General features: G+C 46.7%; 1 protein-coding gene across 2 annotated transcripts; it reads left to right on the top strand.

Moving 5' to 3' along the window:
• The first annotated feature begins 5,592 nt into the window (after nt 1–5,592).
• LOC125522713 (cytochrome P450 89A2) lies at nt 5,593–14,056 on the top strand. Of its 2 annotated transcripts, none has more exons than XM_048687751.2 (2): nt 5,593–6,739; nt 12,135–14,056. In XM_048687751.2, the coding sequence occupies exons 1-2, from the start codon at nt 5,795–5,797 to the stop codon at nt 13,683–13,685; spliced, it is 2,496 nt and encodes an 831-aa protein (XP_048543708.2). In that variant the 5' UTR covers nt 5,593–5,794; the 3' UTR covers nt 13,686–14,056. The 2 variants fall into 2 exon arrangements, with proteins under 2 accessions (XP_048543708.2, XP_048543710.1); XM_048687753.2 differs by lacking the exon at nt 12,135–14,056 and adding an exon at nt 10,140–10,928 and having other exon boundaries at nt 5,604–6,739.
• Nucleotides 14,057–14,368: the final 312 nt, after the last annotated feature.

The following is a 14,368-nucleotide window of genomic DNA, read 5'->3' as shown; positions in this document are numbered from 1 at the left end:
CGAGGCATGGTTCGCAAGCATCAAATGATTCATAATCAAGTGATTCCAAAAGCCCATCAGCATGGAATTTCTTCATGCGCTTTACACCAATATGACCTAAATGGCAGTGCCACATATAAGTTGCTCTATCATTATTAACTTTGCATCTTTTGGCTTCAATATTATGAATATGTGTATTACTACAATCGAGATTCAATAAACCATTCACCTTGGGTGTATGACCTCAGAAGGTTTTATTCATGTAAAAAGAATAAAAGTTATCCTTGACTTAAATGAATAACTGTATTGAAGTAAACATGATCCAATCATACTATGCTTTACGCAGACACCAAATAACATTTATTTTAGGTTCAACACTAATCCCGAAGGTAAAGGGAGTGTGCAATGGTGATCTTATCAACCTTGGAATCACTTCCAACACCCATCATCACCTCGCCCTTAACTAGTCTCTATTTATTTTGCAACTCCCGTTTCGAGTTAATTACTACTCTTAGCAACCGAACCAGTATCAAATACTGAGGGGTTGCTATAAACACTATTAAAGTACACATCAATAACATGTATATCAAATATACTTTTGTTCACTTTCCATCCTTCTTATCCGCCAAGTATCTAGGGCAGTTCCACTTCCAGTGACCATTTCCTTTGCAGTAGAAGCACTCAGTTCCAGGCTTGGGTCTAGCTTTGGACTTCTTCAAGGGAGCAGCAACTTGCTTGCTATTCTTCTTTGAAGTTCCTCTTTCTTTCCCTTTTCCCATTTCTGGAAACTAGTGGTCTTGTTAACCATCAACACTTGATGCTATATCTTGATTTCTACCTTCGCCGATTTCAGCATCGCGAAGAGCTTGGGAATTACTTTCATCATCCCTTGCATATTATAGTTCATCACTAAGTTCTAGTAACTTGGTGATAGTGACTAGAGAACTTTGTCAATTACTATCTTATCTGGAAGATTAACTCCCACTTGATTCAAGCAATTGTAGTACCCAGACAATCTGAGCACATGCTCACTGGTTGAGCTATTCTCCTCCACCTTGTAGGCAAAGTACTGTCAGAGGTCTCATACCTCTCGACACGGGCATGAGTATGAAATACCAATTTCAACTCTTAGAACATCTTATATGTTCCGTGGCGTTCAAAACATTTTTGAAGTCCCGGTAAGCTGTAAAGCATGGTGCACTAAACTATTAAGTAGTCACCATACCGAGCTTTGTCAATCGTTCATAACGTGTGCATCTGCTCCTGCAATAGGTCTGTCACCTAGCGGTGCATCAAGGACATAATTCTTCTATGCAGCAATGACGATAATCCTCAGATCACAGACCTAGTCCGCATCATTGCTACTATCATCTTTCAACTTAGTTTTTCTCTAGGAACACATCAAAATAAACGGGGAGCTACATCGCGGGCTATTGATCTACAACATAGTTATGCAAATACTATCAGGACTCAGTTCATGATAAATTAAAGTTCAAATAATCATATTACTTAAGAACTCCCACTTAGATAGATATCCCTCTAGTCATCTAAATGATCACGTGATCCAAATCAACTAAACCATGTCCGATCATCACGTGAGATGGAGTAGTTTTCAATGGTGAACATCACTATGTTGATCATATCTACTCTATGATTCACGCTCAACCTTTCGGTCTCCAGTGTTCTGAGGCCATATCTGCATATGCTAGGCTCGTCAAGTTTAACCCGAGTATTCTGCATGTGCAAAACTGGCTTGCACCCGTTGTATGTGAACGTAGAGCCTATCACACCCGATCATCACGTGGTGTCTCAGCATGAAGAACTTTCGCAACGGTGCATACTCAGGGAGAACACTTATACCTTGAAATTTAGTGAGAGATCATCTTATAATGCTACCGACGAACTAAGCAAAATAAGATGCATAAAGGATAAATATCACATGCAATCAAAATATGTGACATGATATGGCCATGATCATCTTGCGCCTTTGATCTCCATCTCCAAAGTATCGCCATGATCTCTATCGTCACCGGCATGACACCATGATCTCCATCATCTTGATCTCTATCAATGTGTCGTCACATGGTCGTCTTGCCAACTATTGCTCTTGCAACTATTGCTATCGCATAGCGATAAAGTAAAGCAATTGTTTGGCGCTTGCATCTTATGCAATAAAGAGACAACCATGAGGCTTCTGTCAGTTGCCGATAACTTCAACAAAACACGACCATCTCATACAACAATTTGTATATCATCACGTCTTGACCATATGACATCACAACATGCCCTGCAAAAACAAGTTAGACGTCCTCTAGTTTGTTGTTGCAAGTTTTACGTGGCTGCTATGGGCTGAGCAAGAACCGTTCTTACCTACGCATCAAAAACCACAACGCGGTATAGTGATTGCTTTTTGATCTTCAGAAAGAACCCTGTCATTGAATCTGATTCAACTAAAGCTGGAGAAACAGACACCCACTAGCCACCTGTGTGCGAAGCATGTCGGTAGAACCAGTCTCGTGTAAGCGTACGTGTAATGTCGGTCTGGGCCGCTTCATCCAACAATGCCGCTGAATCAAGAATCAACTAGTGACGGCAAGCAATATGTATATACCCACGCCCACAACTCCTTTGTATTCTACTCGTGCATATAACATCTACGCATAAACCTGGCTCGGATGCCACTGTTGGGTAACGTAGTAATTTCAAAAAACATCCTATGCACACGCAAGATCATGGTGATGCATAGCAACGAGAGGGGAGAGTATCGTCTACGTACCCTCGTAGACCGTAAGCGGAAGCGTTATGACAACGCGGTTCATGTAGTCGTATGTCTTCACGATCGACCGATCTAGCACCGAAGGTACGACACCTCCGCGATCTGCACACGTTTAGCTTGGTGACGTCCCGCAAACTCACGATCCAGTAGAGCTTCGAGGGAGAGTTTCGTCAGCACGATGGCGTGATGACGGTGATGATGATGCTACCAGAACAAGGCTTCGCCTAAGCACTGTTACGATATAACCGAGGTGGATTATGGTGGAGGGGGGCACCACACACGGCTAAAAGATCAATGATCAACTTGTGTGTCTATGGGGTGCCCCCCTCCCCATATATAAAGGAGTGGAGGAGGGGGAGGACCGACCCTCTACTATGGCGCGCCCTGGGGAGTCCTACTCCCACCGGGAGTAGGATTCCCCCCTTTCCATGTAGTAGGAGTAGGAGAGAACGAAGGGGGAGAGAGAAGAGAAGGAAGGAGGGGGCGCCGCCCCTCCCCATAGTCCAATTAGGACTAGGCCTTGGGGGGCGCGCGGCCTGTCCTAGGAAGCTCCTCTCTCGCTCACCTAAAGCCCAATAAGGCCCGTATACTCCCCGGCGAATTCCCGTAACTCTTCGGTACTCCAATAAATACCCGAACCACTCAGAACCTTTCCGATGTCCGAATATAGCCTTCCAATATATCGATCTTTACGTATCGAACATTTTGAGACTCCTCGTCATGTCCCTGATCTCATCCGGGACTCCGAACAACCTTCGGTACATCAAAACACATAAACTCATAATACCGATCGTTACCGAACGTTAAACGCGCGGACCCTACGGGTTCGAGTACTATGTAGACATGACCAAGACTCATTTCCGGTCAATAACCAACATCGGAACCTGGATGCTCATATTGGTCCTACATATTCTACAAAGATCTTTATCGGTCAAACCGCATAACAACATACATTGTTCCCTTTGTCATCAGTATGTTTACTTGCCCGATATTCGATCGTCGGTATCTCAATACCTAGTTCAATCTCGTTACCGGCAAGCCTCTTTACTTGTTTCGTAATGCATCATCCCGCAACTAACTCATTAGTTACATTGCTTGCAAGGCTTATAGTGATGTGCATTATCGAGAGGGCCCTGAGATAACTCTCCGACAATCGGAGTGACAAATCCTAATCTTGATCCATGCCAACTCAACAAACATCATCGGAGACACCTGTAGAGCACCTTTATAATCACCCAGTTACATTTTGACGTTTGGTAGCACACAAAGTGATCCTCCGGTATTCGGGAGTTGCATGATCTCATAGTCATAGGAACATGTATAGTTATGGAGAAAGCAATAGCAACAAACTAAACGATCATCGTGCTAAGCTAACGGATGGGTCAAGTCAATCACATCATTCTCTAATGATGTGATCCCGTTAATCAAATGACAACTCATGTCTATGGCTAGGAAAATTAACCATCTTTGATCAACGAGCTAGTCAAGTAGAGGCATACTAGTGACACTATGTTTGTCTATATATTCACACATGTACTAAGTTTCCGGTTAATACAATTCTAGCATGAATAATAAACATTTATCATGGTATAAGGAAATAAATAATAACTTTATTATTGCCTCTAGGGCATATTTCCTTCAAATTTTTCAAACATTTCTTTTTTTCTTGCAGGTTACAGGTGAAACTACTGACACCCCTCCCACAAGACAGAAATATACTCATGTGTGCACAAATGAAAGGATAAACAGCTCAGAAAGGTCCCATAAAGATCTTACTTACTACCACAGTAGGTTGTCTTTTATTATAGCAGCCCTGCATAGATTTCAGCTTCTTCAATATCTCTACCAAGGACATAGCTCCAGTTTAGGTTTTCATTTTATTTTAGAATTGTGTGTTCGAATCAAATCTATACATCAGTTGGTTCCAGACATTTGGAGCATAGTTGCTTAAGTTGGCTTTTTTCGTGCCATGGTGAATGTGCACGGACCAGATGATCAAAATAGCTTTGCGACTTGGTCAAGTTGCACCAAATCTGCCAAAAAGTTGCAAAGCCCACAAGGTTTTTTTTTCTACTATACAACCAAAATTTGTGCTCATCTGCACTGTTGCATTTGCTATGTGCAACCAAAATCTGACAAGTAACAAGTTCCGGAGAAGAGGTAAGGGGCAGAGAAGGGGGAGCATCTGGAGAGGACGAACTCATAGTTTTTTGTGTGCAGTTGGCTTTTCTGGAGTTCACCGTATGGATCTCAGCTTCTATCTCGGCGCCATGGGAGATCCGAGGTTCTATCTTTGTAGGGAGAGTACCTTCGAGGTGAAGAAGACAACATGCGGGGGCAGTTGCAATTGGGATAGGACGAAGGGTGGGGGGGGGGGGGGGGGGTGGGAGGAAAGAACGTGGTCGGTGGGGGGCTGTCGTGCATCTGAGGGGAGGCTGCCGGGACCGCTGATAGATGGGATGGCGTGCGACTAGGTTTCCTTTTGTGGACGAGGGGGGGACCAGGTATTTCCTTCCAGGTCGGTCGCTCGGGGTCGCCAGCGAGCCAATGAGCGCTCGCTAGACGCGTCTGAGAAACAAGACTGCCGTGTCGACTGGAGGCAGCTTTTTGGGGACATCAAAGACTTGTCAAAGATGCCCCAAAAAAGAAATCCAAGATAGCCCCAAAAGTACACGGTGGTCATTTGCCATGGGATATGCAATGCAGAATCTACCACGCCATCCACACACGTACCATCTTATTTCATGTGGCTACTATGTTGTGAAAGGTACTGTGTCTCAAGCATTGAGACGACACTTATGGACTAAACGTTATCCAACAAGCAACGATGCCTTATAGCGATTTGCCAAAACGAAAACGGAAAAAACTTACTGCTTACATCTTGGTCGGACTTAACAACAGAGGATATGGATGTGCCGTAGCTGCTTTGTTTAGGAAACAGCTTTGCCGATCTAAGCATTCATTTGGCCGTCCAGCAGATGGAGCTGCATCACTATAAAATCAACTCCGATACCGCTCTCATCGACCATTGCCGATGCAATGCTCCTACTGCTGTGCATCGTGGTCCTCCCTGCCGTGCTCCTCCTCGTGCTATCCTCCAAGCAGCACGGGGAATGCTACGTCGGCGGCCGGCCGCTCCCTCCCGGGCCACCATGGCCACGGCTCCCACTTCTTGGGAACCTCCTGTATCGCTGCCCTACAACCGCCTCCCTCGTCGATGCGCTTCGGCGCCTCCACGCGGACTACGGCCCCGTCGTCACCCTCTGGACGGGCGGCAAGCCGGCCATCTTCATCGCCGGCCGTGACGCCGCGCACCGCACCCTCGCCCGCGATGGTGCCACCTTCGCGCACCGTCCGCCGTCGTGGTCCTTCGGGTTTAACGCCCACGGCGTCAACAGCGCCCAGTACGGCGGCCGCTGGAGCCTCCTCCGGCGCAACATCAGCTCGCACCTTGCAGGGGCGCCTCTCGCTGGCGCGCTACAATATTCCGTCGGTAAGCTTGTTTCGAGTCTCGAATGTGCGGCCGCGGCGGCCAAGAACCACGTCGTTGTGCCATCAGAAATGCTCCGACACGCCGTGGTCTCCTTCTTCGCCTCGCTTTGCTTCGGCGAGGGAGTGGAGGAGGACGTGCTCAGGCAGCTACGAGGAGTCCACGCCGAGATCCTCTCCCTCGTCGTTGAGCTCGGCGCGTTCCACCTAATGCCAGCGCTCCTCGAGGTCGCGTGCTACTTCCCTAGGTGCCGGAAGCTATCCAACGTCCAGAAGAGGCACCGTGCTACTGTCATGACTCTCATCAGTGCTCGCCAACAACGAGACAGTGATGGGGTCGGCTCAGGGCGGCGCCGGTGCTACGTCGACACGCTCCTGGAGCTAAGGCTCGGAGACGAGGAGATGGTGAGCCTGTGCTGGGAGTTCATGAACGCTGCCGCCAAGATCACTTCCACGGCGCTCGAGTGGATCATGGCACGTCTTGTGCTCCACCAGGTATGCGTACCGATACGAGATAGGCTTTTTTGCTCCCGGGGGTCGGGACTCATGGTTATCCTGTACTACATCTGTCCTAGTTTATAGCTTCTTATGGTATTTTATGTGAATTTTTGATCAAATATTTAACTAATAAAGATGATATTATTTTTTATGACATGCATTAACATTTTGTTAGTTAAAATTATGATTAAATTTTGATACAAAATACTAAGGGGACTAATAAACAAGGAAGGAGATAGTACATCTGTACAGAACGCAATATCTAGAGATCAGTGGCAAGTCCTGTGATAGCGTTTTGTTTAGCAGGCGCGTGGGGTATTGAGACGGTAAGACCTGCTGTGATTCATGCTCTTTCTCCAGCGGCAGATGTCCATACTAAGCGATTTCTCTGACATGTTCGCTTCGCACATACACAAAACGACTACCCGTGACTACTTTGGAGAGAAACACAAATTAGAGAGAAAAACTCCTTGAAATCCAATGTTAAATTGAATAGAGAGAGCATTACTTTTCTAGAGCAGTGAGAGAGAACGCCTTTTTAATGAAGTGAGAGAGAGGCTTGTGCATGTGTGTGTGCAGGTGCAGGTGAGAGAGAGTGTGTGTCAGCAGAGTGAGCGCCCATCTGAGAAAAAGCGTGAGGGGACATGTGCATGCATGTGAAACGAGAGAGAGCATCCTGTCACCACAGGACAATTTTTAAACAGCGACCTGCCTGTCAGCCCCCTACACCCGCTGCTGTTGCAAAGGATCGGTGACTTGGCAGGCTGCACTACGAATCTTAGCCGCAGGCCGCTTTTTTTAAGCCGGTGTCAAAAAACAGTCCAGTTATGTTCCCAAGACGCCGAAATTCACCGGATCGGCCCGTTTTTTGACCCGGCGCGCCCAGGCCGAACCCAGCGTACTGGGGGGCGCTTGGGGCACCGGTGGAAGGAAAAATCGCCTGGGTCCCCACTGTCAGGCGAAAAGTCACACTGATTCGCCCCGTTTTCCCCTCTCCTTCCCCGACACCTTGCCGATCCCGGCGTCGCCAGCCACCTCTCCGCCGCCGCCGTCGATATCTCGCCATTCCTCGCCGTGAAACAAAGAAAGATCCCCCCCACGCCCTCTCCCCCCACTTTCCCCGAGTTTCCCTCGCCGCTCCGGCGCCCGCCGACAAGTCTGCGCACGACGCCCGCTATGTGTTCGGTGCTTTGCCTGCCCCGGCCGCGATGGACTCCGACGACGAGAAGGTGCTCACGGCGTTGCTCGAGGAGGAAGCCGACGCCGCCACCCAGGACGAAGAACACCTCATGGTCCCCACCGCCCTGGGCGGCTTGCTTGCCGGCGATGCAAAGCCGAGGCAAGGCGGCTCGGCGCCGGGGCGACGGAAAGCAAAGAACCGTCATCAGGTCGAAGGCTATTGCATGCTCTACTCCGACTACTTCGCCGACGCTCCACTGCACGGCGACATAGTTTTCCGGCGCCATTATCGGATGGGCCGAAAGCTTTTCCTCAGGATAATCAATGAACTCAAGGAGTACGACAACTACTTCAGGTGCAAGAAGGATTGCACCGGCACACTTGGATTCACCTCAATCCAGAAGTGCATGACAGCTATGAGAATGCTTGCATACGGGGCTCCAGGTGATTCACTCGACGACTATGGGCGCATGGCCGAGTCCACGATCATTGAGTGCACCTACAAGTTCTGCATGGCTGTGGTGGCAGTGTTTGGACCGAGGTACTTGCGATCACCCAATGCTGAAGACACTGCTCGGATCCTGGCACAGAATGAAGCAAGAGGATTTCCTGGTATGCTTGGAAGCATCGACTGCATGCACTGGGCATGGAAGAACTGCCCGTTTGCTTGGCAGGGGATGTACAAAGGTGCCAAAGGAGCTTGCAGTGTGATACTTAAGGCAGTGGCCACACAGGACCTCTGGATTTGGCACGCTTTCTTTGGTATGCCAGAAACTCACAATGGCATCAACGTGCTGCAGTGCTCTCCTGTTTTTGCCAAGCTCGTTGAGGGCCATTCTCCTCCGGTGAACTTCGATATCAATGGGCACCAATACAACAAGGGGTACTACCTAGCAGATGGCATCTATCCGAGATGGTCAACATTGTGAAGACTATCTCAAGCCATGTGCCAGGAGGCAAGAACTCCCACTTTTTGAAGGTTCAGGAGGCTTGCAGGAAGGATGTCCAGCGAGCATTTGGCGTGCTCCAATCTCGATTTGCTGTTGTCCGGTACCCCGCTAAGACTTGGTCGAAAGATCAAATGTGGGAGATCATGACTTGTTATGTCATTTTGCACAACATGATCATTGAGAGCGAGCAGGAAGAGCCAGTATTTGACACTGAACCATATTACAGGCAGGGTCCTCTTGCCCAAGTGGATCACCAGCTCCCTGCAACATGGACGGCCTTCCTCAACATGCGCCAGGAGACCCGAGACCCACAGGTGCATCATCAGCTACAGCAGGATCTAGTGGAGCACCTACGGAGGGTCAAGGGCAACGCCTAGCTGGACGTGCAATGAAATATGAGTGTTTTTATTATTTGTGATGATTTTATTGATGATTTTATTTGAATGAGCGTCGAAACACGTCGAGCGTGGGCCGTTTTGCGCCGGAAATTGGGCCAATCCAGCACTGAAAATGGGCTGAAAGCGCCGATACTGGGCCGATATCGGCGCCTAGGGGCGACCTGGGCCGGGGGGGGGGGGGCTGGGAACGCACTAGCAACCAAGCCTAAAATAGCGCCGGCTCGCCCCCAAGCGGCGGTTTTCGGCGCGTCTTGGGGGCGCAACGGCTGGAGATGCTCTTAAAGGGCCTCGACGGATGAAATTTCACTTTCAGGTCTCCTTTAGTTCATAGAATAGGAATTTTATAGGAATAGAAAAAATTATAGGAAGAGATGCCATTTGATGCATAGGATATTAATTTTTTCATTAAGTCTAGGCTAATGTTTTTTTCCTCTAAAATGTGAAGAATTGATTCCTATACTATATAGGAATAAGAATCCATTCCTATAAACCAAAAGGCTTCTGCAAATCCTATCCTATAGAGTTTCTACAAAATCCTACAAACCAAAAAAGGCCTCATAATTCATATAGTTGATATGACATGCAACTTTTCCTGGGATATACTACTCCGTCTTGGTTTATTAGTCTTCTACTTATTTTATGCTAATTTTTTACTAAGGTTCAACTAACAAAATATTAATGTATGTCATAAAAAATTATATCGATGGATTCATATTTGAACATAGTTTTCAGTTATATTACTTTTACGACATGTATTAACATTTGTTGGTTAAATTTAAAGTTAAAATTTATCACAGAATATGAAGGGGAACAATAAACCAGAAAGGAGGTAGTAACTCATAAAATTTAATATGACATGCAACTTCCCAGGATATACAACGGAAGTTACAGAAGGACATTAGGGGAGGGGAAGTCGATGGGAACTGCACGGCGGATGGTGAGCGGCGGAGCCCGTTCCTGGACGCCGTGGTGCTCGAAGCGCTGCGTCGCCACCCCCCGGCGCACTACCTGCTGGCGCACACGACAGACAAGGACGTCTACCTCGACGGCTACGTGATACCCAAGGGCTCTGTCGTCAACTACGGCGTGGCTGATATCGGACGCGACGCGACGTCGTGGACGAACCCCGTCGAGTTCTTGCCTGAGCGCTTCTTGGAGGGCGGAGAAGGATACGGCGTTTCTGTTACCGCCGGCAGTGGGAGCGGCGAGGAGTCGATGAAGATGATGCCTTTCGGCAGCGGGCGGAGGGCGTGCCCTGGCGCCACTGTCGCTCTGACGGTGCTCAAGTCCTTCGTCGAAAAGCTGGTCACGAGGTTCGAGTGGACACCGGTTGGGGCGGTGGACATGGAAGAGAAACCGGGGCTTGTCACCGAGATGAGGACGCCGTTACGCACTTGTTTGGTCGTGAGACCGCATGTACAGCCCACAAACTGATAGCGTACTAGGGCATCGATCAACAGCTTGCAAAAAAAAGGAAGTCGTATTCCTACATAAAATTATATAAAAACTCTACATAGTATAGTAGTTTATACGGAAATTTATGGTGCATTATAATACACACGTGTATTATATGGGCGATCTAATGAATGAGAATAACTGGACCTTTTTGAACCCAAGGGTATTTTCGACCTAAAAATTTCTGTGCTCTTAATCGATCCAATTAGGTCCAGGGGTATTCTCGTCCTAAATTTTTCGAGTAAATTAATTGCATTAATAAAGCACTTCATTATAGAGGTCCAATCATCATGCGTACTCTTTTGAATTTCCGTTCGAGCGGTTCGTCCTCTCTCCTCCTCTCGAGCCCTAACCTCGGCCCCCCTCCATCACCACCGATCGCCTCCGGCGCCCTCGATCGGCGCTGATCGCCGCCGATCGCACCCACCGTGTCTACCCCTTCTGCTCCTACTCCCCCCTCCCCCCTCCATCGCAAGTCACCCCACTCGGGTCGCGGCGCCAGATCTTCCGACGAGCCGCTAATCCACTCCTTCCCCGAGCGGACGCCACCTTCCCCAACCCGAGAGGCCACATCATCCTCATCGACGTGCATCAACTTTTTCACGCCGGATCTTCGCTGTAAGTTCCTAGCCATCTCAAATCTTTTCTGGTCCCTTCTGCATATAGCACCAATAGGGGTCGGATTTGATTCGGGTTTAGGATATGTCATGTGAGGTTTAGGGTTTATCGTTTCAGAAAGTTGTGACAAGATTTCGATCGGATTTGGTTAGGGTTTAGGATATGTCATGTGAGGTTTAGGGTTTATGTTTTCAGAAAGTTGTGACGAGATTACAATTGAAAGGAAGTGTATGTCAGATGTAGCTAGGACATATTGATGGACTTAGTTAGGGTTATGTGGCATGATAAAGTTGTTAGCAGATTTGGATTCAAAGAAAGTTATTTTGGATTTAGTTAGGAGATAATTTTGAATTGAGTTTCGAGATATTTTGGATTTAGTTAGGAGATAATTATTTTGTATGGAGTTTGGACTTATTTTGGATTTAGTTAGGAGATAATTTGGATTTAGTTAGGAGATACTTTTGGATTTTGTTAGGAGATAATTTGGATTTAGTTAGGAGATAATTTTGAATGGAGATTGCAGATAATTGATCTATCAGGGTGGATCTATCAAGGCATTTGAAGGACTCGTGGACTTTGGATTTAGTTAGGCGATCATCAGTTAGAGCTAGTACAATCAATTACAAATTTCTGAATTTAGTCAGGGCATATTTACTTACAGCTTTTGAAGGACTGAGTTAGGTACATGAATCCGATATGAAAAATTAAATCAATTATTTAAGCAGAGTAGTGCATAATTTCGGTAACGTATGCTATCCATCTGTAACATTGACTATCTGTTTTCGCTGGCAGCATAATGACATGGATGATAAAGGCAACGATGGCAAAAACTTGGGTGATACAGGCAACGATGATAAGGACATGGGCCATAGAGGCAACGAAGGCAAAGGCATGGATGATAAGGACAATGATTTCGTAGTCATGGACCCCAAAGGAATGGATGGTATGTGCATGGATGATAAGGACAATGAGGATGCAGGCAAGGATGGCATAGACATGGATGATGTACACATGCAAGGTAAAGGAATTGATAATAAAGGCATGACTAGTTCAGACCTGAATGAGTGTATGGAATACTTAGAGATTGTGAAGACTTTCAGGACCAAGGAAGAAGCCTACATGTTCTACGTAGGCTATGCGAGAAAAAAAGGGTTTGGTGTTAGAAAGGATGATCTGAAGTACAGGGGTCCAGGTCTGAAACAAAATGCATACAGAAGGACATACAAGTGCTGCAAACAAGGATGGCGGGCCCTTAAGCACTTTAACAGAGATGAAAGAAAAAGAACACCGAGGGGTCTTTCTCGGTGTGGGTGTCCCGCTCTTTTTCAAGTTGAGCTACAAGATAGCAGTGGCTTCTGGTTCGTCAAGAATTTTGTGGACAAGCATAACCATCTGTTTGTCCCTGCTGACTTGACTCCCTACTTATCAGCTCATCGTAGAATGACTGACGCACAAAAGGCCGATGTCATCGAGTATGCTGTTGGTGGACTTCGAACACATCAGATTATGAATGTAATGGAGAAAAATACCAGTGGTCCCGACAAGCTTGGATTTATAGATCGAGATCTATACAATCATGTTTTAATCCAGAAGAAGCGCAAGATAGAAGGTAGTGACACTAGATATTTGTTCACCTATATGATTGCACATAAAAAAGCAAACCCAGAATTCTTTTTCAAATACACAAAAGATAGCGAAGGCCATTTGAGGAACATATTCTGGGCTGATTCACAATCCCGAATTGACTATGCTGCCTTTGGTGGTGTCGTGGTGTTCGATAGTACATATCGGTCTAACAAGTACATGCTTCCGTTTGTTCCATTTGTTGGTCTGAACCATCACCACAGCACAGTTTTGTTTGGGGTCGGTCTAGTGTCAAACGAGACAGTTGCATCATACCAGTGGCTTCTTCTTGTATTTTTGGAGGCAATGTCCCACACGGCACCCATTTCAGCAACCACCGATGGGGATGGTTCAATGGCTAAAACAATAGCTACTGTCTGGACCGGAACAGATCATCGTTTGTGCATGTGGCATATCGAGGAGAATATGGTGATCCACCTCCGCAAGAAAAAGCTTGAGGAGTTTAGGGAATTCATTTACCGTCGTTGGGATGTTGATGAGTTTGAGAAAAGATGGGAGACTTATAAGGTTAGGTTCAAAATAAAACGAACAGGCAAGAGGTCATCATGGGTTAACAGGATGTACGAGCTGCGACACAAATGGGCTGCTGCGTACACAAAGGGTAGATATTTCCTAGGCATGATGAGTAATCAGAGGAGTGAGTCTCTCAACTCAAGGCTTCATGTGCACCTGAACGTACAGGAAGATGCAGCTTGTTGATTTGTTGCAGCATGTTGAGCACTGTGTATCCATAATGCATAAGAATGAAGCAGCATTAGACGCAGTAGCGACACATACGATACCCTTCACTAATCCGAATGCACACCATATGGAGATTGCTGCCTCTTATATTTATACAACTATGATATTTCCATGGGTAAAGCGTCAGATTGTCGAAGGAACAAATTGGCAGGTCACAGACCGGGTAGCGTGTGATGGTTTGGTCGTGTTTGGAGTTTTGCGCAAAGTCCCATATGATAAAGTAACATATGGCAGGGATGCTAGAGAATTACAAGGTAAGGACGGTAACGACTCGGATGCTAAGGTTCCTATAGACTTGGAAGGTAAGGATGCTGAGGACTTGCATGCAAAAAACTTGGATGCTGAGGATCCCAATGACTTAGAAGGCAAGGATGGTGTGGACTTGCATGCAAAAAACTTGGATGCTAAGGATCCCAATGACTTGGAAGGTAAGGACAGTGAGGAGTTGGATGCAAAAAAGTTGGATGCACAAGGCGTGGATGGTAAGCCTGTGGATTTTATATATCACGTGACTTGTCTGTTTACAGGAGCAAGACTGGATGCTACAGCTTGTAAATGTAAAAAGTTGGAAAGTCAGGATCACCCATGTGCACATATATTCTGCGTTCTGGATCATCTTGGTGTACGCACATTTCCAAAAA

Source organism: Triticum urartu, chromosome 7A (assembly GCF_056163025.1).
Source record: "Triticum urartu cultivar PI428250 chromosome 7A, HENAU_Tu73, whole genome shotgun sequence".
Classification (NCBI taxonomy): Eukaryota; Viridiplantae; Streptophyta; class Magnoliopsida; order Poales; family Poaceae; genus Triticum; species Triticum urartu.
The sequence above is the reverse complement of the archived record's forward strand: the minus strand, read 5'-3'. Positions and strand labels throughout refer to the sequence as shown.

Excerpts from the sequence above, each read along its gene's own strand:
- LOC125522713 (XM_048687751.2), top strand. The coding sequence starts at position 5,795 with ATGCTCCTACTGCTGTGCATCGTGGTCCTCCCTGCCGTGCTCCTCCTC. Across the intron at positions 6,740-12,134 it reads CACGTCTTGTGCTCCACCAG|CATAATGACATGGATGATAA; the intron begins GTATGCGTACCG and ends TTTCGCTGGCAG.